This window comes from Pezoporus occidentalis, unplaced genomic scaffold (assembly GCF_034315485.1).
Source record: "Pezoporus occidentalis ecotype Australia unplaced genomic scaffold, CSIRO_AGI_Poc_V1 ctg48, whole genome shotgun sequence".
Lineage (NCBI taxonomy): Eukaryota > Metazoa > Chordata > Aves > Psittaciformes > Psittacidae > Pezoporus > Pezoporus occidentalis.
This window is the reverse complement of record NW_026915813.1, coordinates 3,366,183-3,393,585: the sequence shown is the minus strand read 5'-3', so window position 1 is coordinate 3,393,585 and position 27,403 is coordinate 3,366,183. Positions and strand designations below refer to the sequence as shown.

At 38.7% G+C, this 27,403-nt stretch overlaps 1 protein-coding gene across 3 annotated transcripts in view; it reads right to left on the bottom strand.

The window, feature by feature from the left end:
* Positions 1 to 27,403, bottom strand: part of LOC134172877 (complement C1q tumor necrosis factor-related protein 7) — a 118,846-nt gene that overhangs the window by 24,385 nt on the left and 67,058 nt on the right. For 2 of the 3 annotated variants that reach the window (XM_062636403.1, XM_062636402.1), the window contains 17 exons: positions 25,777 to 25,865; positions 25,284 to 25,385; positions 23,666 to 23,761; positions 22,693 to 22,869; positions 22,367 to 22,517; positions 20,868 to 21,004; positions 20,037 to 20,168; positions 15,365 to 15,574; positions 13,214 to 13,320; positions 10,190 to 10,330; positions 9,619 to 9,775; positions 8,490 to 8,722; positions 7,400 to 7,577; positions 5,522 to 5,678; positions 4,266 to 4,413; positions 1,870 to 2,008; positions 875 to 1,078 (listed from right to left, as the gene is read on the bottom strand). In XM_062636403.1, the coding sequence (XP_062492387.1) occupies positions 875 to 1,078; positions 1,870 to 2,008; positions 4,266 to 4,413; positions 5,522 to 5,678; positions 7,400 to 7,577; positions 8,490 to 8,722; positions 9,619 to 9,775; positions 10,190 to 10,330; positions 13,214 to 13,320; positions 15,365 to 15,574; positions 20,037 to 20,168; positions 20,868 to 21,004; positions 22,367 to 22,517; positions 22,693 to 22,869; positions 23,666 to 23,761; positions 25,284 to 25,385; positions 25,777 to 25,865 (2,558 nt within the window). Of the gene's footprint in view, positions 1 to 874; positions 1,079 to 1,869; positions 2,009 to 4,265; positions 4,414 to 5,521; positions 5,679 to 7,399; positions 7,578 to 8,489; positions 8,723 to 9,618; positions 9,776 to 10,189; positions 10,331 to 13,213; positions 13,321 to 15,364; positions 15,575 to 20,036; positions 20,169 to 20,867; positions 21,005 to 22,366; positions 22,518 to 22,692; positions 22,870 to 23,665; positions 23,762 to 25,283; positions 25,403 to 25,776; positions 25,866 to 27,403 lie in introns of those variants that run through there. The other variant, XM_062636404.1, reaches the window with a different exon arrangement.

Genomic DNA, 27,403 nt, shown 5'->3' with positions numbered 1-27,403 from the left:
TTTAAAAAAGAGATAATCCAAAAGTAAAGGAAGAAAGAATTGTTTCAAATACATTTATGTAAGAAGAAGTAGGGATGAAGCAGCAGTTGCCAGAATCAGAGATAAGGGCTGGATATGGCCCTGAACAATCTTATCTATTTGAAGATGCCCTGCTCATTGCAGAGGGGTTAGAACTAGATGATCTTTGAAAGTCCCTTCCAACCTATTTTACGATTCTGATCCTGCTAAGGAAATGAACACACTAAAATGCTCCTTAGCTACATTAATTGCTAAAGAACAAAAGCATGCGTGACTTAACACTAATAATGGAGTTGAGATTAAAAATAATTGAAGTATGACCCAAATAAAAACTGCACACATTGCATTTCAGTAGGGTTCTTAACAGATAGGCAAGGACAGGGTAAGCTAACTGAAACAATGTACTAAACCACTGCAGAATAACTGCAACATAAGCTGTAGCAAAACATAAATTGTTTTGAGTTTCGTTAGTCATTACTTCCGGCAGCCTCCACAGAAAGGGCTCAAAAGTTAGTAAGCCTAAGCCTGAATTATCTTTTTATTATCTTTCTGTATTTGAAATCACTTACAAATGAATGAAAAGGAAGGTCTCTTACCTTTAAAAAAAACTATCTTAGAATTTGTCTACAGCAGTTGCTGTGGTTTATCTTTCTGCTTGCACAGTATAGCTGTGGAAATATTGCCTTGGAAGGAAGCTGTCTTAGAGTACAGTAAAACTAGAAAAGACTGAAGGATTAAAATTCTCACTTTTTACATATCAGCATAGATGTACATCCTTTAAAGGACCAACTTACTTCATTGCAAGTCAAATATTAGCATTAAAACTAGAAAAGAAATATTTCAGGTAACATTCTACCTGGAAGATTTTCTCACTGATTTCTCGTTCGTGTAAGGGGACTTGCTTATAGTTTCGGAACTCCGCCACCTCCTCACTTCTGAGCTGCAAAAGTCGGAATCTCTTTGATCTATTAAATTCCTCATCAGAAACAAAGTTAAATTCTTGCTGCAACTGTTCCAACCTGAAGAACTCCGGAACCCGGGCCTCTCCACCGGTAGCAGTCTAAATTAGTAAAAAAAAAATATATTTTTACTAAAAAAAAAACCACAAAACCCTTTCATGCAAAGTGACTAAAGACTATAAAATAACTTCTGTAAGTCTTACTTGCATATGGCAAGGGTGGTCATTTTAAGCAAAAGAATCTGAGACAGATCAAAAAGAGACTGAAACACCGAGCGTTTTAAAGTGGGGTTTTGTTGAGCAAAGTACATATATTTAAGAAAACAATAAAATTCTATTTCTTTGTAACATAATAAAGAGTAGAAAAACTGTAACACAGCAGAGTAACCTAGGCAGCTGTACTGTAAAGATGATTCATTTACACAATTTCAGCTACGTAAACAGCTCCTCAATTTGATGTTCAGAAAAGCTGCAACTTCTACAACACACTAGATCTCTTTGTGCAGTTGTCACTATGAGCAACTTCCTATTTAATATCATACAAGTGCACTGGGAATACTCCTGCCCCTTAAGGAAACAAACTCAAAACCTGTATTTTTTTTTTTTAATTTATAAGTTAATCAGTTTGCATATTCCCTTATACCTATTTTTCACCATGAAAATATTACTGAATGGATTAATAAATCATACTTATTAATAATTAAACCACTACTAAATGGATTAATAAATCATATTTTAGTAAACATTCTGCTTCTTAACACTCACACAAGTATGTCCATAACAGATTCAAATGCTACTACCTCCCTGGCATTCATGCAGATTGCCTGGGAAGGTACTGGTGAGTAGCTGTTTCACAGCTTCATTATCCCTACAGCTCTGCAAAAGCCACTTACCATGATCAACTGCATCAGAGCTGCATTGCTTGGGTCATTTGGATCAAGTTTTGCTTCCGCTGCCCACTTAGCTAGTTTCTTCATGTCAGTTAAGCCTGATGTGCCAATGGATGCAATAGCATCGATATTTTTTAAAGCACTAAAAAGACAGAATTGACTCCACTTATACCATGCATATGATTGAGCAATAATAACAATTGGAAAAAAAAAAAAAAAGAAAAAAGGAAAAAGAAGAAGTATTTAATCCAATCTTAGGAAAAAAAAAAACACCAAAACAAAAAACAAAAGTTCCCCACAACCTGAGTAGTAAATTCCACTACACACTTCTTAATTGCAGCTTTGCGAATGAAGGAATGATGAATTGCAAAGGAAAACAATGGGGAAATACAAAGGAACTGGTGGAAAAGAACTTTTATATACGGTAATAAGGTGCTTATTGATACATCTGTGATACACCTACAGTATTCCATGTTGCTTCCTTGTAAAGCATGAAATGTAGCATGAAATATTTGGCAATCCATACTGAAACATAATTCTCAGATACAGTCCTCGCTTGCCCCTATGTCTTTGATCTGTACCCTGGATGGCTTACTCAGAGCTGCATTGTAGTCTTGGCCCTTCCCTGGTGTTTCTGGATACATCCTGGGGCTTGATTCCTCCTCTTGCCATGTCGGGACTTCTGCCAGTAGCCTGCTCTGCCTGTCATGTTCAGCTCCTGTAAGACTGCATGCTGGCTGGCAAGGACACTAACTGCTGGGACACCCTTCTTCAGCCTTTGCCCTTGTGGCGTAGCCTTGCTTTTGGCCCTCCCTGACACTAAGAGTCTCAGTTCCACTCCTTATCCTTTGGAGACTTCTGCTCACTTTATTAGACTCACAGTAGGCAAAGAACTATGGTAGCTAGTATGAAGGCCATTTGTACATTGACTTGCCAGCCAGGCTTCTGGCGTCTTCTCACAAAAGCCATCCCTGAAGCCCCTCCACTACCAAAATCTTGCCACATAAACCCAATACACCAGGGCATGCATGTTATTAATCAAACACCACAGAGGGTGGATGTTGCCCTTTCTTTTTTTAGGGGTGATAATTTGAGTCTTTGATCTCTGCTTAGCTGAATATTTTCAAGAAAGCTTTAAGAGCTTATGGATCCGTCTCACAGTTGGTGAGACAGCCAAATATCCAGCAGTTACTGGAGCAGGAGGTAAAGTGGTAACATGGAGGTTTTATCTTTAGGCATCAGTCCTGAAAAATGCCACTGAATCACAGTTGTGCTGAAAAGCTAATGGGCAGCAAAAACTAACTTTAGGCATGAAAAGCTGTCTCACAGCAAACAATGGAAAGTCACAGATGACTGAATCACCCTTTAGAGATGAATAAAGAATCTTTTACAGCTAACTTCTGAAATTCCCCATTTTTCCATTTACTACAGTGATTAGTCTCCAGAGTTTAAAGTTAGCCTTTGGGAATACATCTTTATGTTTTAATCTTACTGAAGTCAGCAGGTTATTCACACACTGATGAGAAAATTACCCTCACATTTGCAGCTTGGGTCAAAAGTAGCAACATACTGATTTGGATGCCAATGTCTAACCTCTAAATAAATAAAAACCTGTCAGAATCTAATCAGCTGGAAAAGGTACTTGCTCAGTGTTAATAAGCTCAGGAAAACTCTTAAGGCTTTACAGTGAAGCTACCTGAATACATTACAAATGCAGACTTTAAGTATCATTTCCTTGACTTTATTGCAATTATATAAAAGCAACAAGATGGACAAATCATCTACAATACTCAATTTGCAGCCACAGGCCAAATTAGATTGTTTTGAATGGAATAATATACTCATTTCTGCATGTCAATATGCTTGTGGTAGAGAAAAATCAGGAAAAAGTATTATCTTGGAATGATTTGACAGACGAGAATTTTTCACTGATTAGTTCACTAACAGTGTCAAGACCCTACACTAACTTCTACTGCTTTTATAGTGTACCCTTTATTATCAATTATAGAGAAGGCAGTTAAAGCATGTGTCCCAATAGCCTCCCCAAATACACTTCAGATTAAGAAAAAGCTGGAGCTTCTGTTCTGAGCAAAATTACAGGAAATTTCCTTGCCAGTACAGACATTTTCTATTAGAAAATCATAAAAGTGTATTAATCAGCTTGAGTTTAACTTTAATATTGTTGATAATTAACATACTGAAAGATTAAATTTCTAATTAAAACCTGTTTACCAAAACTGTGTACCCTAAGACATCTGCAGGGAGTTACAGCGCAAAGTAAAATATCTATACTTAAGGAAAAAAGATTATGATAATCCTTGTTTATGAAAGCTTTGGGTTTTTTTAAATAGTAATATAATCAGTTTCCCCTGAATCACTGAAAATTCCTATCATATTACCTTGAAATGCCTGTGTTTTGCTGAGACACTGGAGGAACTAGGGGGATTCCTTTTTCTCCAACCGCCCAAGAGACACTATTAGATACTTTCCCAGAGGTCATTAAAGTCATCCTGTTGCTACCATCAGCTTCAAATGAAAAGGATACACCTATCAAGGGACAAAAAAAAACCAAAGTAGTACATTTATGCATTCAAACACAATGTCTGAACATTTTTAAAAAACACATCTTTAAAATAAGTAGTCAATGAGAACAATCAGAGTAATCTCCCGAAGGAAGTGGTGGACTCCCCAGCGTTGGACACTTTTAAGATTTGGCTGGACAGGGCTCTGAGCCAGCTAGGTCATGGCCAAGGTAGGTTGGATCAGATCATCCTTGAGGTCCCATCCAACCAGTTATTCAACACTTCTGTGAAATAAGCTTTGTCTTTATATAAATGGAGAAATGTCAAATAACTTGATTCTGCTCTACATAAAGAGTGAAGGACTCTGTTCCACGGAGTCTTCCACAGAAAGGCTTTCCATTTGTGTTGGAAGGAAAGGCTAATCCCTGAAAACTACGTCAAAAGCTGTTTTTTCTGCTTCACAGACACGGCCTAATATTTCTGGTAGTTTCCCAGTTCAGCATACTGCTATTAATGGAACAGAAATTCAGAGTCAACAGAATAATGCATGGCTAAAAATTCAGTCCTAAAGCTTTGTGACTGCATGTACAGTCATCACGGCCAGTGACACTTACAAACATATTTGTTTGAATGATTTTTTTACCACATTTCTTTCCTCCACATTGTTTATTTATTATTCTGCTCTATCTTTATCTGCATTTCATACATGGCAAACTTATGCAAGTCAGTCATCTCATAATGCTGTTCAAGCCTATATAAACTTGAAAGTTCCATATGCTACTATGTATTATTCCTGATTGCAGTTTTCCTCTCTCTCCCTTGTTTTATCTTTCCAATGTCCCAGGGATAAAATGTGTTGCAGGATTTCAACAAGGCAAATAGGAAGACAAAAATTTACTCTGCATATACATTTTTATAGCCAGTCCTTCAGTGGTATAAAACATTAACATCACTGGAGCTATACCGATTAACATCACATGCTTGCTCTGCAGTGTCAGAGGCCTGACTATGTAAGTACTTAAAAAAACCCCACTCTTAGCAGAATTTACTCTGAAACTTACACCAGCCTGTTATTGCTACATGGTTTCAGTGAAATATGAAACACTGAACTGAGAAAGACTAAGAGACCCTACCACTCCCAACTCCTTCATGGTCCAACATCACACGCTGACTGCTGCTGAACTCAATTTCTTCTATAGGAGCACTGCCTGTCAGAATTGTAGTCTCAGGAACAGGTATGAACACTTCAGCCAACAAGGTGGTACTGCTCATACCCGTTGTTTCATATATCTAGAAAGAAACACGGGGACAGACATAATAAAACCAGAGGTACTCATGAGAAGTTGAAAACACTGCAGAATATCTGAACAAATGATTTTACTATTACTTAAGCATGAAATAATTAAGAAAACTGTATTAATTTACCTTCTGAATTCCCCAATTAGCAGATATTTCAGCTACCAGCAGCTAACTTGATCTGAATTTTTCCTAGAAGTATATTCTGCTCACCTTTATAAAGCATCACAAAATAATATAACAAACTCTAGGCTTATAAAGAACACCACTGTACAATATGTAACTGCTTGTGACAGTCATCGGCACCAGGTAAAGATGCCAAAGGGATTCTGCCTCACTAATTCTCCCTTATCATGAAAGGCAGATTATAAGGTACACAGCGCCTGTTCTGGCAGTATTGCAGGATGCTTTCCTCTTCTCTGGCCAGTTGCAGGCTCAGAGTGACATTAATGATTTCTCCATTCAGATGTTTGACCAGCAGGTCAAAGGAGGTGATCCTGCCCCTCTACTCTGCTCTCGTGAGACCTCACCTGGAGTATTGTGTGCAGTTCTGGTGTCCTCAACATAAAAAGGACATGGAACTGTTGGAACAAGTCCACAGGAGGGCCATGAGGATGATCAGGGGTTGGGGCTGTTCAGCCTGGAGAAGAGAAGGCTGCGTGGAGACCTCATAGCAGCCTTCCAGTATCTGAAGGGCGCCTATAGGGGTGCTGGGGAGGGACTCTTCAGCAGGGACTGTAGTGACAGGACAAGGGGTAATGGGTTAAAACTCAAACAGGGGAAGCTTAGATTGGGTATAAAGAGGAAATTCTTTCCTGTTAGGGTGGTGAGGCACTGGAATGGGTTGCCCAGGGAGGCTGTGAATGCTCCATCCCTGCCGGTGTTCAAGGCCAGGTTGGACGAGGCCTTGGGTGATACGGTTTAGCGTGACGTGTCCCTGCCCACGGCAGGCGGGTTGGAACTAGATGATCTTAAGGTCCTTTCCAACCCTCACTATTCTATGATTCTATGATTCTTTTCCCTTTCAATCTGTGCATTACATAAATTGAGCAGCCAAGGGGTATACACCCTCCTCTGAACTACCAGCAATAAGTTACTTAACAGGAGAAGTAGAATCCTGACCATATTCCTCTGAAAAATATACTGTATTGGCCCTGAAAATTCATGTGACTCATTCGTTAATTCTTGCTTGGAATAGAGGTGGTAGTGGTGTGACTTAAGTGCACTGCTGACCAAGTCAAGTGCAGCTATGGACATTACTAGCAATGATTTTTTTTTTTTTAATTATACCCCTCCAGCAAACATTATGATGATTTTGCTGTGTGGACAATAATGTCTTAAGAAGGCCATTTTGGCAAGTTCACCTGCAACTTGTATCAGTTCTTCTAAAACTAAGAGGCTGCTTCTGTAACACATTTAACCATATGTCTCAATTACTTCCTTTTCCCCATGCTGCCCATAGTCACTTCATATATAACATGCGTGCACACACACACACATATATATAAATGTACGTATAAAGAACAAGCATCAAAAATGTAGCAAAAAAGTTAAAAGTTTGTGATTGGAGAAACAAGGAAGGGATATAAGACTGATGATTTACAAAGGGTTTTTCAGTCTTTACAACACTACCATAGAGCAAAAGACAAGCATTATAAGAGTAATTACATTTCATATTATCTTTTTAAAAGTTTCTATGATAAACCATTATCTACCTGCAGTTGCAAACTCTCTGGCCAATTGAATATTTGTAAATTGAAAATCTGTCCAAAGTGAACTCTGAAATCTGAACTTATTGGTCGGGTAATGGTCCTTGATACTTCTTTGGAGTTGAAAAGGACTTTTATAAAAGCTGAGCGTTTCTTCACATCTTCTCGTCGCAAAACTTCAGCTCTGTAAATATGTCAAACAAGCTGTCATATAATTTTTAATAACTTTTTTATTTCTTGGTTATGTTTAATGAGAATCTGATTCTGCAAGAGTAAACAGAAGTTGCCTAAATTAAAATGGTATTCTAAAAATGTCACTAGTCAGAAATGACTTTAAAACTATTATTTAACAGTTGCTTTATCTTCTCATGAATACAATATGATTTAAAAATTAACAGGTCACATTTCAGATCCACTAAAGCCACCTCCATATAAAAGGAGTTATATAGGGAAACAAGATTTCCTTTTACCCCTTTCCTCCAAAACACAATGAATGATATCAAATTAAGATTTAAGTTTTTAGCTGCTGGGAATGAAAGAGTCAAGCAATATTCCTTGATGAGGTTATCTGCTGAATAAATACAAAACAAAGGAGTTTTTGCAAAGAGTAAAATCTACTAAATCTATGTTAAATTGTGTGTGTAAATGCAGAAATCAACACAAACAAGTAAATCTATTTATTTTATCCACACTGAAATCTCTGGTTTACTACATTATTTCCTTACTTTCCCTTTGTTGACTGTAGCAGAGAACTGGTGTAAAGGACTAGCTAGTGAGTGTGGTACTCCCAAAACTGACCTAGACTCTACACTGAAAAGATCTTCCTTATATACACACACCACTGTTCCATGCAGATGCTCAAGGAACATCAGAAGGTTCAAAGGGAACGGGCAGACATGCATTCTCCAAGACACTATATACAAGGTTATATGTGACTTGAAAACAAACTAAGTTGTATCAACGTCAGAGAGCAGTTTTAACACCAGGCTAAAGAGAGCGGTGAGCACATGCTTCTGAAGTTGTACAATCCATCAGTTAATAAATAACACCAGAAAAGTCACAAAGAAAATAATCTGCAGGCCACCATCAATCTTACCGAGGACACAGCTCGGTTGGAGTTACGTTTCCTGACAGCACCAGTTCAGGGATTAGAGCAGGCTCTCCAGGTTTCCTTCTGCAGTTGTCAGCTTTTTCTCTAACCTGCTGTTCAATGTCCAGACTATTGGCCATTTTAGGTGGGATGGGTTTTACACGTTCCTCACCAAGATCACAATCTTCATCTGATTCTTCCTCTTCATTAATGCCTTTTTTCTTTTTCTTTTTGGATTTCTGCATATAAAAATAACAATGTTCTTCCTGAACTTGTTTCAATCGCTACAGTTTTTTTCCCTTGTTCTCTTGATTCACAAGTGATAAATGTGTGAGAAATGACTGTGTAATTTTAAAATCACAACACACAAAAATGACATTTCTCTTACACTACAGTACTACTTCAGATTCAGAATCCAGCACTGCATTCCATTCATATGTTTCAACATATAATGTGCTTCAAACAAAACATTTATTTAACCTTCTCAACCAACTTACAAAATAAACATGTTTCTTGAACGTTCTGGCTAGCAGCCGACTTCTTATTTAGCCTCCGTTACCATATGTATTCTGTCAGGACTGAAGAAGGGTTATTCAACCAGCAGACAGAGTTCTTCGAGACACATTGTCTGCATACACACTGCTGAAGTGAATGCACACGTGCCACAAACTCCAGTGCACAAGCTTTGTAGCTTAGCATTAAACAATTCAGTTTTGGGATATTCCAAAACTGAAATTTACATGAGATAACATCAACTGCTTGTTCACTAGAAACACCCCATACTTACTTTGCTTCACGATGCACACAAAATTCATCCATGTTTTTTGTTTGCAAAGGCATGAATTTAATGGGAATGCAGCAAAACTATTAAATTTAAAGAACTGCTGAAGTGCTGAAAATCAGTAGCAGGAGACAGTGCTCAAAAAACCTTGGTTTTAATTTTAATTAATTCACAATTAATTTACTAACAAATTCTAAGTAGACAGAATGTGTCCAAATACATCACAAAATTTATGCATAACTACCCTGAAATTGACTCTTCTGTATTAGAAGAACAAATTTTCATAAGGACAACTTTTTCCACACATTTAGCAAGTTTTAATTTTTCTTGTAAAACGGAATGATTTAAACAGACCTGTGTTTTCTTCCACAATTTCCACTCTTTTAGCTCAGTTTTATACTCCTCCATTTTCTTTTCATATTCTTCCATGTATTCTTCTAGCAATTCATTTATCTCAGCTTGAATTTCTGCTTCATATGCTTCTTCATCTAATCTCTGATCAACCTGTTCCCTTCAAAACAAGTTATCAACATGTTGCATAAATTAACATAAGGGCTACAATTAAGTCTGTAATATGTATCATAAGTCTACTTCTCCATGAATTAATTTTGTTAGATCAAAAGTGTGTTCTATTTAAAAATACCAGCATAGACAGTCTAAAAGCTGATAGCAGTCACTATCCAGAATGGATATCATACCATTAGCCTGTAGAAATTCCTTTCTGTTACAGTAATTATTTGTTATTTTAGCCTTCCTTCCTCCACAAACTCAACAAGAATAGTGGCAGGCTCAACCAGTGCTAGACACTAATCAAATTCTTACTTCTGCACCCTTCATACCAGAATTTTAAGGTCCCAAATCAACTAATCTTACTAAGACTCTGCTGCGGGCAAATGAAGTATAAAAAAGCATTATCAAAACATACTTCCTCAAGCAAAGTTTCATGGGTGTGTTAGTAAACTTCTGAAAGTCACGGAGGGATTTAATTTGTTTCCAAACTTTTATAATGGACTTAAGCAACATTCTGTCTTTTTCTTGTTCAGCATCACGAAGTCTTCTGGTTTGTCTAGAAACATACATACATATGCACAAAATCAATCAGAATTTTATAACTCAGTGGAACAACAGAGTGAAAATGTGCAACAGCAAAAGCCAAGTGATGCGGGTTTCAATTTGACTGATGGCTGCAGTGGTTTAAATCCAAAGAGCATAAAACCCAAGCTTGAAGATGGCAGGATTTGATTTCCTTCTGTACTCCAGTCTCTTGCATTTTGGACAATCTGACTTCAATTACAGCTCATTCTCCAGAGATCCCAAAGTTTTCTGAAATGCTTATTACAGCTGTACATCATTAAAAACATTTTAGAGTCAATTCATGTAAACAACAGCCCAAGAAACCTACACTGCTGCTATGAAGTAATGCTTATTACATTGTACATTACAAAATATGTTTTAAACTTAACATGCCTCTAGCTCCAGTAAAACGGGCTTGCAGAGATGAAGTAATGCAGCAAACTATAAAGTAATTTAAGTCCTCTGACAGCCCTACAAGATTCATAAAGCCTTGTTAATTTTGTTTGGTTTTTTTTACTCAGAATTGGTATTTCACATTTTCAGCCTCTCATCTGTTTGTAAAAGAGCTATTCATTAACACTTTTAATGACCATAACACAGTTCCCATGCAAATGTCCATGCAGCACAAGCACAGACTGTTTCCAGTAACAGTTTCCAGTACCATCTTGGTAGCTAAACATGCCTAGTAAAAAGAATGTGATTTAAAAAAAAACCAAAACAATAGAAGATGTAACACATTACTGTTTGTAATATTCAGAGAATGTGGAAGACAGGGAGGGTGAGTTAGAGCTGAAAAAAGAAATACATCTTACATTATTTAAAAGCATAAACAAATTTAGTAAAAACAATAAATAAAGAAGAAATACAGACTTTCCAGAAAGGGATACTTCTCCAATTCATCAGTCTGAGTGTTACTTATCCACGCGGCTTAACAACCTTTTCTTCATCTACCAGATGAAGCTAGAAGATGAAGCTTAAAGACACGAGGATCATACAGATCAGTAATAACACTTATTTAATGTACACAATTTGGAAGCAGGACCTTTCAGTAGAGTATCACTCCTGCTAAAACACATCAGCCAGAAGAGCCTTGAAACCTGCAATCCACAGCATACGCTGGCTTCCTCTTCCACAAACAAGGTCAGGAGGGCTGAAATTGCTAATTTGCAAATATCTTCTGTATTCAGATGACATTTCTTCCTCAAACCAATGGAAAACTACAACTCTGATCGTCAGACAGCAAACAGTACATATCACTTATGTTGTTGGAGGGTGGAGGAAGCAATTAGATGATTTTCCATGCTACACTCTTCACATCTGTAATTTCTCATGAGTGTACTACACTGACCATCAGGGAAATGCAGTGTTAAAAGAAAGACAAGGCAGATCAGATGTTTTTACCAACATATGCAATCCAAATTAGTATTAAGCATCATGACAGTAAAAATTCCTGAAATCATCTGAGCTTCGTATGTGTAACAGCTTCCAACAACAGAGCTGGAGCCAGAAAGAATTACAGATATGAAAAGCCCTAGAATAATCCCAGCCAAACTCATCTCACGTTACTTACACAACTCTGATCTCACTGATTTCAACTGAGGCTCTCCCAATTCATTATAATGTGACACTAAACTAAATCATTCACGGCCTAGAAAAACACTTAAGAAACTCAGAAGGAATATTTTATCTAATTAAGATCAACCATCAAGCAAGTCCCAGAGCTGGTGCCAAAATCCAAGAATCTCATTTCCACAGTGAATCTTCTCATTACTATTCGCATATTTGTCCTGGTGAGAGATCCTGTCTCCAAAGTACCATGTGATAACTGTACACCTCCTGCTCCTACTCCTCTAGCAGATGTGTTAAGAAAATACTAATAAAAACTACTCCCTTTTCAATGGACGGAAGACTTTGTCCTTCAGTATAAAATCGTATGTTATAAATTCTCTATGTCCTGTACAAATACTAATGCATTACAAGACAGCGTGCTTGAAGGATGAAAATCTGAAGAACCAATTCACAAACTAAGAGCAGTGACTGGATAAGTGTAAGCAAATGTAAATTTCAAGGCTGAAAGCAGAATTGTTATTAAAGATTTCTTAAAATATTGCATTATCGTGTAACCCATGACATAATCTAAGCTTCTGTTTCCTTAATATATTACTGCCTACTTTCAGATTGTGAAAAGCTGATAGATTTTTATTAAGTATCTACAAGTTCAAAGGATGTTCAGCACAGATCTCCAAAATAATTTAATTTTGAGCATACTGCTTACACTTACAGTTCACCATTGTCCATCTGCCAAAAATAATACTAACTTTGACTGCCAAGCCAAGAACTGTATATTTTTGCTACACATTTACTGTCCAAGAAAAATAACTAATTTTGTAAAACAAAATTCTACCATTTTATGTATATCAACCCATTGGCAAAAATATGGCCAAAATACCTAAGAATGGGAAGTGAATCAAGAACTTATGTAATGAGGAAGACAACGGAAAAAGACTCAGGTTTTTGTCTGTTCAGAAAATTATGCCACCTGCATTGTTGTGAGAGCTTCGTGCATCCCACTGGTATCTATTGAAAGCTCAGCTGAATTTTAATTGTGCTAAACATACCAGTAAATAGTTGCTACATAATTAATAAAAGGCAATCAGATTAGACTCTTTCTGAATCAGTATTTCAGCCTAAACTGTATTTTCTTTATAATTTTTCTTACTTAACCAATCAGTAAGAACTCTTAAGCCCTGAAAATGTTCTAGAGTAATTTACAGCAGAATTTAAAGGTCTGCCATGAATCATATTTTATACTAGCATGGAAAGCAAAAAAAGGAATGTAGTTTTAAAAAACAGTGATTTAATGATCCATACCTACCTGATCTCAATTTTGTATTCAGGTATGCTCTGCTGTGCCACAGGTCTAGGAACACCAGCATCACCACTATCTATGCCAGATTGCACCGCATTCCTCAAAACATGCAGCTGAAACACACAAATAACAGATAGTTTGACATTTATAAGGCATGCAGTGCAATGCATCTTGACATGAAAGAGCTAGTTATTACATAACCGAAAACTCTGACTTGTCTTGATTCCATATTCACAGGGTTTTGCCATGTCTGTGAGGTGCTGATTCTTCAAGATGAAATTCTAATTAGGAACCTTGGATGTATGAGGGAGATACTGACTTCATCACTGTGACAGATCTAAACAATGAGAAAAGACCATCGGGGGATTATTCTGAAAGCTCAGGAATTTAAGGGGTAAAAAAATCCCCATAAAAATCCACCTTTTACGAGGACTAGGAAGAGCCACTAGAGGTAACCCTAGCAAAATCAATAAACAACAAAAATGAGCGGATTGGGGTTTGATGATTGTATTAAAGAAGCTGGGTAGCTTGCAACAAAGCACTTAAGTATAAAATACTGCATGCAACAACTGGGAGAAGGTCCAAGGATGAGACAGAACTGGAAACAATGGTACAGTTCAAATGGACTTTTGAAGCCATACTGTCGAGACAAGAGGCCACCCCTTCAACGAAGGTTTGAAAATAGGCATCAGATGATTACATGGAGGATAGACACCTAGTTTAGGAGAATGCAAAAATATACATGGCTGTGAAGACTGGAGAATGAGAATGTAGAGGACTGGCTGGAAGAAGAGAAAATAAGGAACAGCAGTGGGAAATAAAGGAGCAAAGATTTTTGAAACAAATCTATCAAACTGGAGAGATAACTGGAGAGCAGGAAACATACAGCTGAAAACATGTAAGGGCAACTACAAAATGAAACTCACTGGTATAAAAAAGAAATTGAAAGAAATTTTGAAAGAAAGAGTAACTGAGCACATGGAAAGCTGCTAGTGCCATCTGAGGCACAGAGAGCATGTTTTATAAATGGAGACAGGAAGCGAAGTTTCTTTACCCTGCCAAAATGAGGATTGAAAGGTAATGTATTTTAAGATACAAAGAAAGAGCAAGAATCAGAAGTGGATAAGGAGAGGTCCACTGGGGCATGGTGGGGAAGGAGGGGAAGAGGGAAGAAGGGCTTAAGAACTACCTGGCTGCAACAATCTGGCCATTAAGGATGGACACCTAGTTAGACTAGAGAGGTGACAAGACTCTTAGAGGAGACAAGTTTTAAAACCACCTGTCAGTAACAGAATGGAAGCTAAAATACCTTATTGTTAAAATCCTTTTACGAAAAATACATTATGCAGTTGCCCACAATACTGACAATGTATTGTGGAAACACTCAGAAAGTCCCTTTGACACATAGATTCTTGTGATGCAGGCATAGAGAAGCCAAATGTCCTCTTTCACTGTTTCATGTTAAAATAAAGACAACCCTTCAGAAGTAATGACAGACTAAAGTACACCAAAGAATTATTCTGAGACACTGCATGAAATATTTGTCCATCATCAGAACTATATCTAATGCTTTATACTAAAATTCAGAAGTATCTGTACAGCAGCTACTGACCCTCATTACACTAATATAACTTGCATGCAGTGATTGTTTTTTTTTCCTTATAATAGTCCTTTAAGGTAGCAAATCATCACCACCTGGAATTTACAGAAAACTGAATTTATATGTACTTAATGATCAAAGTAATTTTTTAACATACCAGCCCTACTACATAGAACTATATTGTATCACAGTATTTACCTCACATTTCTAAAGAATTATCTTATGTGAAATCTTAACTGTCATTCACTGGAAAACATTTTGGATACTCTAAGGAATACTCATGTTACTGTATTCTAACCATTATACTCCCTTTACCTCAGAACCTGCATAGAGCTCATTTTAATTAGAAGATCAAAAAGAAATTCATAACCTTAAAAAAATGCAGTTCTGCACTAAACACACAGCAACCTAGGCAAAATACTTCTGTTTTTATCTTCTGACAGAACCCTAGTTATTACATATGATTTTATCACTCTACTCCAAAGAAAAAAATCCAGCTTTTAGCTTAAACTGTCACATCATTATCTTAATCAGTTATGACAATGGAACAGAAATACCTTGTCTGTGAGAAGTTTGGTAAGATTCTTCTGTTTTCTTGCTAAATACTGATCATATAACTGAGCCAATTTAGCTGCCAACACATGCTCACGGCTGAAACAGGGATGGTGGGTGAATATCAGTCCAGAAATATCAATATCCAATTGAAACGGGCCCTGAAAATCTCCAGGTCCAACAAGATACTGATTGGCAGCTGTCATTTTTACTGCCTGAATGAAAAAAAGAAATGGATTTACAAACCCCGACAAAACAATTTTACAAAGAGATTCTATGACAGAAAATGACCCATTTAGCACTTCCTGCATCTAACTACTGACTCTTAAACTGTAAACACTTCTGTGGTAACCTCTTTGCTTTATTGACAACTGCGTGGCATAAAGCCACCATGGGTGTTTTACACAGCAGAACAGTGATAACCCATATGAGGCTGAAATAAGAAGTCACCCACCTGTATTACAGGTTTTGCTCAACAACTAAGACAATAACACTGAACTGCAAAAAGAAAGGCCTGCTAATTCTCTTTTTACCTGCTTGCTTAGTATCATTTTATTTCCTCCTAGAACTGAGCTCTAAGATAAACAGCCCAGTTAGTGAACTCAAGTTAGTGAAATCAGAAAAGCATTAGCAGTGCTTCCTGTCTGACTGCTGCTGCTCTTAGAATTCTTCAGAAGAGATTCATCACAGATATTCTGGTATCACAAATGATGAAGTTGTTAGTTCTGCAGTGTTCATTGCAGCCCCTTCATAAGAACTGGGAAAAGGGCTATTGAAAGGGGAATTCAGCTGTTGCATAGCTCTTTTATAGGGCTGGTATAAATGTCCACAAAACACACTTAAGTCCACCAGGTCCTTCCACATTCAGGTCCTCATCAAAATGTTTAGTATGACATACTCTGTCATAAAAGTGACAGCTCTGAAATTCTTAAACTATATTTCTGCCCATAAAGGAGCCCCCAGGCTTAATCTTACTTACTTCTAAGCTTAATAATCTACTTTCAACAGTGATTTACGTGTCACTATTGAGGTAAACATGGTGTTCTTGTGTCCTGGTTGAAACATAAGCTCTCTTGACCTATCTTTACTAAGATCTAAGCAGCAAACTCTTCCTGCATGCAGAAACAACCTGAGTAGATCTGTGGTATGGATGCATCCTGAAACTTGTGTATTTGTAACCAGCATCACTTAAAGGGCAACATTAAATCTCTATCAACAAGAGCAGACAGAAACACTTGTGTGTCCCAAAACAGTAATCTAATTTAAAAAGTCAGTTTTTCCAATGGATAATAGAGTGCTAACAAGTAGAATACTTAAAGCTTGCTTAAAGCTTGGTGAATGGTTTTAACTGAAGCTTATTTTGACTTGTACTGACTGCACACTGTATCTGCTGTTTGCCAGGATAGGCATGCTGTGATTGAGAGAAAAAAACAAAAAAAACAAAGCAAATCAAAACAAGAGCTGAACCAATGTGTCGTGGTTTAAACCCAGTCAGGTAACTCGTTCGCTCACTTCCCCCCCTTTCTTGCCCTCCCCCTGCTCTCGGAGGGACGGAGAGGAGAATCGAAAAGAATGCAACTCCCACGGGTTGAGATAAGAACAGTTTAGTAACTAAGGTATAACACAAATCACTACTGCTACCACCAATGATAATAATGATAAAGGAAATAACAAGGGAAGAGAATACATCATCTCACCACCAGCCGACCGATAACTTGCCCCCCCCAGCCCGACCAAGCTCCGACCGATACCTCCTCCAACCCTGCCGTCTCCCAGCCCTTCCGGCTAACTCCCAGTTACATCCTGGGCATGACGTGCTGTGGTATGGAATACCTCTTTGGTCAGTTTGGGTCAGGTGTCCTGTCTCTGCTTCCTCCTGGCTCCCCCTCCTCCCTGGCAGAGCATGAGGCTCACAAAGTCCTTGGCCAAACCAAAACATCATTGTTATCAGCTCTGTTCCCGAGCTGAAAGTCAAAACACTGCACTGCACCAGCTACCAAGAAGGGGAAAAATGACTGCTACTGCTGAACCCAGGACATTATCCACCCCTTATTCCATACCATTCACGTCATGCTCAGATCCCACATTTTCAATATACCATCACTCTTATCTCAGTGCACTCTTATCTTAGTGCATGGACCAGTCCCTATAAAGCTGCTGAGTCCATCTGGTCCATGATGTCAGGCTCCGTCTCTTGTAAGAGTCTTCCAGAGCAGGAGAGACTGTGTGCAGTGTTCACACTCGTGAATAACCTGGGCAATAGTGTCCATTGCTAAGTCCACCCCTCGATCATGAGTCCATCTCTTTTGCATCTCTGCTCTGATGGCCTGAAGTGCCATGGGCCCACCAGGCTTAAAATAATTCACTGTCCCCTTCAGCAGTTTCTGCAGCTTGTTGCTGGGGACTCCATACAGCTGCCTTCCATCTCCGATGCTTCCAAAGCACTGGAGGGGCCCAGTGGACTAGATACTTGCCCATACTGTCCCACACACCCTGCCACTCATGACTGTCCAGCCTTGGGGAAAACCTCTTGGTCCCCCCATATCCTCGTCTAACCCCAGACAAGACCCAAACCTGACTCTGCTTAACTTTTGAGATCAGACAAAATGGTTGTGGGTAGAACACAGTCTGTGTGTGTGCCAACATGCTGATCCCCATCACAATCAGCAGGCAGGTCCCAAGGATACTCAAAGGCCATTCAAAACCTTCAGGACTCTCAAACGATGCTGCTGTACTTGTCACTGGGGCTGGTGTAGCTGCTGTACTTGTCACTGGGGCTGGTGTAGCTGCTGTGCTTGCCGGCTCTCCCACCGCCAGCTTCTCTTTTCCTGAGTCCAGCTCTTCCTCCTCTGCCTTGCTGGGAAATGCTGCGTGGTCTCCTGCATCCTCCTGGGGCTCGGCGGGCGGCTTCCGGGAAACGCTCTCGGCCGTCGCGGGGCTGGGCTCCTCCGCGGGGCTGGGCTCGGCCGCGGGGCTCGGCTCCTCCGCGGGGCTCGGCTCCTCCGCGGGGCTCGGCTCCTCCGCGGGGCTCGGCTCCTCCGCCGCCTTCTCCCGCTGCTCGGCAGCCCCTTGTTTCTGCTCCTCGACCGCCCCGACCTCCTCCACCGGCAGCCGTCCCCTCGCGGCCTCCGGCCCCGCTCCCGCCGCCGCTTGGTCCCCGGGGCCGCTCTCCCGGGCCGGTTCGGCTGCCGCCGGCTCCCGGGGCCGCTCCCCCTCGGCTCCCCGCAGCCTCACGAAGATGGAGAGCAGGGTGAGGGCCAGGACGGTGAAGAGCAGCCGGACGGCCAGGTACAAGTCCACGGCCACGTCCGTCCCGCCCTGCTGCTGGAGCCCGTCCGTATTACAAGCCATTGCCATAAAGCACAGTGAGACAAGAACCTTAGCCCAGGCCCCATACTTGATAAACACTAACACAGCAAATACCGGCTCTACGTAAGTTACAACATTCTGAAGCTGTGAGATCAAGAGAAAGAACTCTGAGAGCCAATAAATCAGCATTGTGACGAGTGACTATTAATCCAGTCAGATCTGTCGTTATCTCAACCCTTCGTGCCCCACGTTGGGCGCCAAAAAGAACTGTCGTGGTTTAAACCCAGTCAGGTAACTCGTTCGCTCACTTCCCCCCCTTTCTTGCCCTCCCCCTGCTCTCGGAGGGACGGAGAGGAGAATCGAAAAGAATGCAACTCCCACGGGTTGAGATAAGAACAGTTTAGTAACTAAGGTATAACACAAATCACTACTGCTACCACCAATGATAATAATGATAAAGGAAATAACAAGGGAAGAGAATACATCATCTCACCACCAGCCGACCGATAACTTGCCCCCCCCAGCCCGACCAAGCTCCGACCGATACCTCCTCCAACCCTGCCGTCTCCCAGCCCTTCCGGCTAACTCCCAGTTACATCCTGGGCATGACGTGCTGTGGTATGGAATACCTCTTTGGTCAGTTTGGGTCAGGTGTCCTGTCTCTGCTTCCTCCTGGCTCCCCCTCCTCCCTGGCAGAGCATGAGGCTCACAAAGTCCTTGGCCAAACCAAAACATCATTGTTATCAGCTCTGTTCCCGAGCTGAAAGTCAAAACACTGCACTGCACCAGCTACCAAGAAGGGGAAAAATGACTGCTACTGCTGAACCCAGGACACAATGAAACATAACTCAAAATTGGTTGCTTTCTACATGAGCAAACTGCACATGAAGACTTATTCTGGAGGAGTTTCATCACTGTAAAACAGCCACCACGTACATGCACTTTAATAATTTCTCTCTTATGCCGCAGAGAGCACCTCTGTCCTGATCTGTCTAACAGCTCCTAACAACAGGTGCTTTATAGACAGACTACTGTAGGAACTACCCTACTTTGGCATGAGAAAATCCAAGGGTGCCTCACAGAGACCTTAGTGACTCACAGACTTGAAGGAGTTTGTCATGGACTGTCACTTTACTGTTTTAACCGGTACTACTGGCTGAACAAGTCATCCTTCAGCGTGCATTATTTTAACAGAAAAATACAGGGGGAATATACTTGCAGAAGTAGATAACATTTAAAAGACTAGTTGTGGAACCCCCAAAAGCAGTCAGTATTCATGGCTCTTGGCACAAAACCCTAAAGCTCCTCAGGGCTGCTTGTGCAGAAGAACTGCGATATTGGGTGTCCACGTACACAAAATATACTTACCTTTACATACACTGTTTCAAGTTCTGGTGCAATGCCTTCTTCCAATGAGAATATTGGAGGCCTCGTAGAAGACTGTTTAATTGGATTAGGCAATGCTAAGATTTTACCATCATCACCAAACCACCCTTTTCCCTACAAATAAAAATGTAATTTAATATTGTTTCTTACTTTATATAGGCATAACTTGCAAATTTGTACTTCTTATAGTCACTTTTTATTCTACAACTGTTTTTCATGAACTGTTTGTGACTGAATTAACCAAAACCCTTCTAAGACACCAAAATGAAATCTTCAAATGTATTATAGGTAAGTTTTGAAATCTGAAAATCAAGACCTTGCTCAAACTTTAAATGTACTGATTTTTCTCCTTCAACATTCAGTACTACAGATTTGAAAGGAAAAAACAGAAAGAAAATTCCATATTACTTCCTTTTGTTAGTAAATAGCACAAGAGTGCCCATCTCCTGTATAAGTCTTTATACTTACCACTAACACTCACAGCATTTTACAAAAAAAACTAAATTACAATTGCCCCTATTGTAGTGTGGCACAGACAAGTGAAGTGATTTGCAACCCAGCAGGCTATGAGCAGGGCCAGGAAGACATCAGTTTTCTAAGACGCAGTCTGGTGCTCTGACTATTGGGATACACTAAAAATAGACTCCTACAAAAAATCCAAAATGTATGAAAATAAAAATTCCTGATGTTTTGATACTGCTAAACATTATAAAGATGAAAGCCCCATATTACTATGACCTACTTAGCTGTAACAAAATAAAGCACTGATAAAGAGTTTTAAAAAAGACAACTAAGAAGCTATCCATGACTTACTTGCTCCTGTCTGAGTATTCTGTTTTCTACAATATTTTGATTCGACTGTGATACAAAGGGCCTTTCACCTATGTAAAGACCTTCATCCTCAAGGTACCTAGGCTGCATGTCTCTAGGCATCTTCTCAGAAGCAGGCACTAATGAGAAATTAGAAAGAAAAGCACGTAAAATATAACTGGAGTTCTAGTTTATTCATTCTCTAAGAATCTGTGCCATTCTGAAAATGAATGGCAATGCATATTAAGCACACTGTCTGGAATATTTTCCTAACTAGGAAAAAAGAAGTAAGTATATAACCAGAACAGGTCCTTTTCTTAACCAGGATAGATTCTCAATTTAAATCTATCATAAACTTGTCACAAGTCTTCTAAGCAGATAATGAAAAAGTTCCTCACCAAAAAAAATACTTCAAATGACATAGTGGAGTTTAGTTTTAACGGCTGCTTGTGTAACCCTGTAAAAAACTTTTAGCAGCAACAACTGACTAGACAAACATTACTAAGCCTTTCTCATATAAAGTGAAACTTTAACCAAGATCAATCTCAACCACTATTAAGTTCGTTTAAGCTACTATCACACAAACTACAGAACATGCATGAAAGTCATGTTAGCCCAAGAGCAGGTGGAATTCTTTAAAGCTTGGCTGCAGGATTATTTCACTGGTGTGTATGGGCTCAGTATTTTTCAAGAAGCAATCTCAAAACAGGGAGGGATTACACTGAGGGTTACAATAACAGCTATCCCCTACAGAACACAGTGGACCACACTGGAAAGGTCAGAATTTACAAGACAAAAAAACAAGTTACACAGTAAATATTTTGACATCACACTGCAAGCTGTGATGAGTCCATTCTGGTACAAACCACAGAGACCCATTTCTATTTCTTCCAGTTCAAATGTTAAATAGCAAATGATATTCTAAATTAATTTTTAGGACTTTACAGTTCTATGGGAATAAGGAGAAAAGGTCAGAGACATGATCAATGTTAACTATTTCCAATTCACAAAATCAGACTTTGAGAAAAGGGCCCCATGAATCACAAAAATCCATATGTTACCTACGTGACTCTTGACAAACTTGCCACATGGCAAATAACTGCAAATACGACCAAGGGAACAGTTATAATGTACAGAGCCACCCCTTGTGCCTAAATGAGTGTACCAATTAACCTGCTGCATGTTAAATAACGTAACAGCTAAACCCCCCTGAAAGAGGGGCCATCCATTACTATAGACGGCACTAAGGTAATTACTGCAGATCAACCGATATGCCCCGAGTTCACTCACTAGCGTACCAGCTGGTGACCTGCTGAGGTGTGCACGTCCCTAGTTAATCCATTTTGTCAGACCTTTTCAGACTTAACTGGACGATCAGTGTCAGAGAACTGCAATTAAATCTCTGCTGCCAGAGACAGACTGATACAAGATTTTTCAGCAGATCAAAAAGTGCCACGATATGTAAAATCCAGGAACAAAATGGATAAGCACAATCTTCATACCTGCTAGCATGCTGGGAATGAAGAGAAACTCTTTTTCCTTTTTCAGCTGCTCAGAATAGTTTTCACAGTCAGGAGGTTCCATTACTAGAAAATCTTCAGCTGTCTGCCCTATAATGAACAAATCATCTTTAACCAGGCGCGCATCTTCATCCTACAGTTTAAGTGGAAACATCTCTGTTAGCTTCTCTATTTCTTAAAATGGAGATCTTTAGAAAGTATACCTTTAGAAGTTCTAAGGAAACAAAAGTTGCCATTTGGTATTAGATTATTAAAATTAATTCAAGAAGTCTAAATAAAAATATGAACATTTATTCTGTAGCTCACACCATTTCATCTTCCTCTTGTTCGCCCTCTTGGGTTTCTACACATTCTTCTTCTGCCTCCTCTTCTTCATTTAATGCATTCCTTCTCCTGGCTTCAGCTTTCATATTCTGTGGTTCAGCATCAAAATTGAAGGTAAAGAAATTATATGCTTCTTCAGCAGAAGGAAAATCATTCTGGTACTAAGAAAAAAGACAAAGGTACTTTAATATGACATTTATAAGAGATTTAGGGCAAATAAAGATATCTTTCAATTGATGACAGCAATAACAACATGTATAAATGCTTATCAGAGAATAATAATTGTTTTATCTCAGAGAGAACTCACCCAAATGCTGAAGCTGACCGAAATTTTTAAATGATACATGAAACTTACTCTAGTGCTACACCACAATTTCATTAAATATTTCTTGCAATGTTTTATTACAGAAAGGTACTTGGTTTCATTTTAACCAGTCTTTTGTTTGACACATAAATGATTTGCAAATCAAAAATGCCAAAGTTTAAATTTTGCTAATGTTATTTTGCTAATGTTATTTTGTCTCTGAAGGAGCCAGGCCCCTTTAGTGTTAGGATGAATCCTCTAATATTAGAATTAATAATAGCATTTTGTGGCTAATAAATATCAATATACTAATCTGTAAATTGCTCTGCCAATTGGTGGCATTCAATAAGAAGGATTTAAACAGAAGAAACATTTTTGTTTCCAATCTCCAGTAATTATGTCCAAATGGATTCACTTAATTTTTTCTTTTTAAATCAAATGACCCAAAGCCATTCCTTCATTTTATAAAGGTTCCCTTTATATATTTCAATTGTTGGAATATACTGTTCATGATTTTTTTTAATTAAATAAATCCCTCTCCACTGCTTAAGACTGAATTCTGCCTGATGCTTCAAACAGCATCATGAAGCCATATAAAGTTTAAATTAAATCAAATCAGTATCAGTTATTGAAATGAAGGAATTGGTACTTACTGTTGACTTCTCCTTAATTTTTTTTACAGTATCACGAAACTTTGATGGTAAGTGGGATTCATCCTCTTGCATCTCTCTAAATTTATCATTATCAGACTGCATAAAAATATATAGGCAAGTTATAGCATTCATTTACTGATCCATAAAAAAACCAACCAGCTGAATGCAGAGATTAGATACTGGATTTTCACAGAAAAACAAAGAAAAAAAAGAAACACAACCCCTGTGGTAACAATTATTCTGATTTAGTATTTATTTTAAAAGGACACATCTAATTATTACTTGACTCCTTCCTCCTTTGGGTCAAGAAATAGACTGTAGTGTATGAAGAAATGGCTCACTGCAATAAATGTTAGCTTACTTTTTTTTCGCTGCTGCCAAGATCATTATTTCTGCACTCCCAAACACAAGCAACCTCATGCTAATCTCCGCAAGGGGGAGAAATGCAACATTTTCCCATCTACAGAAGAGAGGCTGACAGACTGTACAAGCAATGGCAAGGGTGCTACTGACACACACTGCCGACCGGGGAAGGGAATCAAAGAGCTAAGGCCAGCTTCTCATATAGCCCCTGCTGTAACCAGGAAAAAACCATTTGGTATTCAAAAACATTGGCATCCATTGCTTGGGTGCTTTAATACAGACTTCATTATTTGTTTTGGTCTCTCTCAGTTATTGCTAGCCTACTCTACTAAAACTCCATGGGAGGGGGGTTGGAACTAGATGATCTTGAGGTCCTTTCCAACCCTAACTATTCTATGACACTCCTCTACCTTTTCAAGAAAGTAAGTGCAGGAAACAAAAGCAACACAGGGGAGGTTTCAGATATACTTTCTACAAAATTAGTAAACAATTTTTAATAAGCATATCACTTCCACATTTTCCTAATACAAACATAATAAAATACCACTTAGCTGAAAGCTGTAACAATTACTTTTTATAAGAAAACACTGCCAAAAACCTCCCCACAACCTACATGAATAGATAATTCTCCCTTAGACAAGCAATTTAGCCAGGCTAATTCATATTGTTTGGAAATCCAGATAAAAACATTACTGCTACATGCTGTTATTTCTTGAGCATACACATCCTTTGGAATGCATTTTCTATAGGCAAGTAATCCCTTTGTGAATTCTGAAGAATATCTGGGTTGTAATAAAGAACATGCTTATACTAAAAAAAAAAATATATAAAACAGTAACAAGGAAATACAATACAGTACAATGACATAAAGTTAATATCCAGCCTCTAGCAATTTCACTGTGTAAATTTATATAAACTATAATACAGTGGTCTTTTCTGTTACAGTAACTTTTAAATACTTTAAGGCATCTTAAGCAACAGAAGTCAGAAACCCGTAATTGACAAAGGTTTCACACAATGTCTATACTATAATGAAAGCAAATTATTACTTTTAAAGGCAATAATAATGTCAAAATTAAACATTAAAGACAATAATCAGAAAGGTTCCTTCCCGGTTACCTAGTTCAAACAATTATATAATTTTGAACCCATTAAAATAGATGAAATCTCTCTTTGAGACTATGTGTTGTCTTTATTTCACGTTCAAATTTACCTTCTTATTATCAGAATCGCAAGACACAATGCACCTTCTTACCCCTTTATCCAATCTGACTTTCGTTGTTTTTCCTTTGATGCTTTTTAAACGCCTTGGTCTTGGACTGGGATCTTCTTGCAATAAAGTAATTTCTGCTTTTGACTAAGCGAACAAAAACCCTGTTTAGTTACAACATAAATATAGCAAGACCAAACCTACAGTAATTACCAGAAACTCAAAGACATATAAGTTTGTGTTAGGGACAGACTCTATTAATCAGTTTATAATATGCATAATCAGCTTAAGTGATTTTACATACCTAGATGTTAATACCCCCTATTAAGCTGTACAGTAAACTTACAAGGAAACCCGTTACTTTCAAAATAGTGTAAGAAACATGAAAGCAACCTGTTAATGACCATATCATTTGAATTACAAATCAACGATAATATAAACTTTAGGGAAAAAATACATAGCCTGAAGCAAGCAAGATTAAGTGTGCGGTACTTATAAGACTAAAACCAACCAAACAGCACTTCTGGAGGATTCTCACCTTTGCTGCTTTTAGTTTCTCTCTCATTCGTTCCCTAACAGAAGATTCTGCAGGGCCTGCCCTCGATGTAGAAGGAACTGGTGGCAATTCTGAAACAGAGAAACATAGTAACATGTTAAATCAGGCATTTTCTGAAAGAAATTTCTAACTATGTAGAATAAAACCATATATACCATACAGAGCCCCATGTTCCAACAGAAAGAGCTTACATGAGAAAATGTGAAGGAATGCAACATTTTTTTTGGAATTCAGACCTTAAAGACTATCCCTTTAATGCCTTTAACTGCAATGGTAAAGATTACCTTTCATTATACACTATGAACCACCTTAAGTAAAGCATATACACACTTCTTTTTTTTTCCTATTAAAAATGTATGAAGAATTACCTGGCATTTTATAAGCTGTTTGTCAGAGCTGTCCAGATCTAATTTTGAAAGGTGATTTGCCATAAACCCTCATATAAGTGTGACACAGGTAAAGATCCAGTTACCAGTAAAGAATTTACAGACTTGCTGCTTTTTTTTCCAGCTTAAAGCTACCTGCTTTGTTGTAGCGATAAATTACCAATTTCTCCAGCAGTGTTTTTGTGCTAAAGCTCTATTACAATCAAGGGAATAAGATCCATTTTACTCTGCATCATGTATGACTGACAGCATCATCATGTAACTTCCCATTTCACACACAAGCTACTCTCCGCTCTACATGTGCTTACTGCTCTGAATCAACAGATTGCCTCCTCCAAGATCAACAGTAATCTAACCCCACACTCAGGTGTCAAACAAGACTCATAGATGGATGAACTAACTCAACTCACACATAAACCAAAACTTGTAGGAGATGTAAACAGCAACAGGTGACATGCAAGGAATACTACCACACTCTCCAACTATGCTGGGATGGGCTGAGGAAAGCCAGAGCCCAACTGCACTCAAATCTGTCACAGGATCTGATGGCCAACAAGATGGGGTATTACAGGTGTTTTAGATCCAAAAGCAAGACTAAGGAAAATGGTTACAGGCTGCTAGAGTAGGGGACAAGGTGAGAAAGGGACAGAGGAAAGATCCAAATAATCAGTGCTTTCTTCATCTTTTTTTACTGCCATCAGGAACACCAAACCCCAGGGACCAGTAGCAAAGCATGAGGGTAACTTTGCTGCCTCAATAAAGAAGGATCAAGTAAGGCCATATTTAAACCAAGTGGGCATAAGCAAATCTATGGGTCTTAATGGGATGTTCCCAAGACTGCTGAGGCAGCTTGTCAATGTCACCTCAAGACCACTCTCAATTATCTTTGGTAATTATCAAGGGAGGTTGCTGAGAGCTGAAACTGAGCAAACATCACCCCTGTCTTCAAGGAAGGGAATCTGGGGAACTACAGGCTGGTCAGCATCATCTCAATGAGCCCAAGAAGGTGATGGAGCAAATAATACTGGAAAGCACGGCCACATATGTCAAGTAAAAGACAAAACTGGGAGTCATCAGCATTGATTTATGAAGGGAAAAACTTCTACCTGACCAATGAGACAACTTTCTTTGATAATTGGGTAAGTGGATGAAGGGAAAGCAGTGCATGCTGTTTAGCACTGTTTTCTGTAACACCCTTACAGAGAAACTGATGGGAGTGTGGG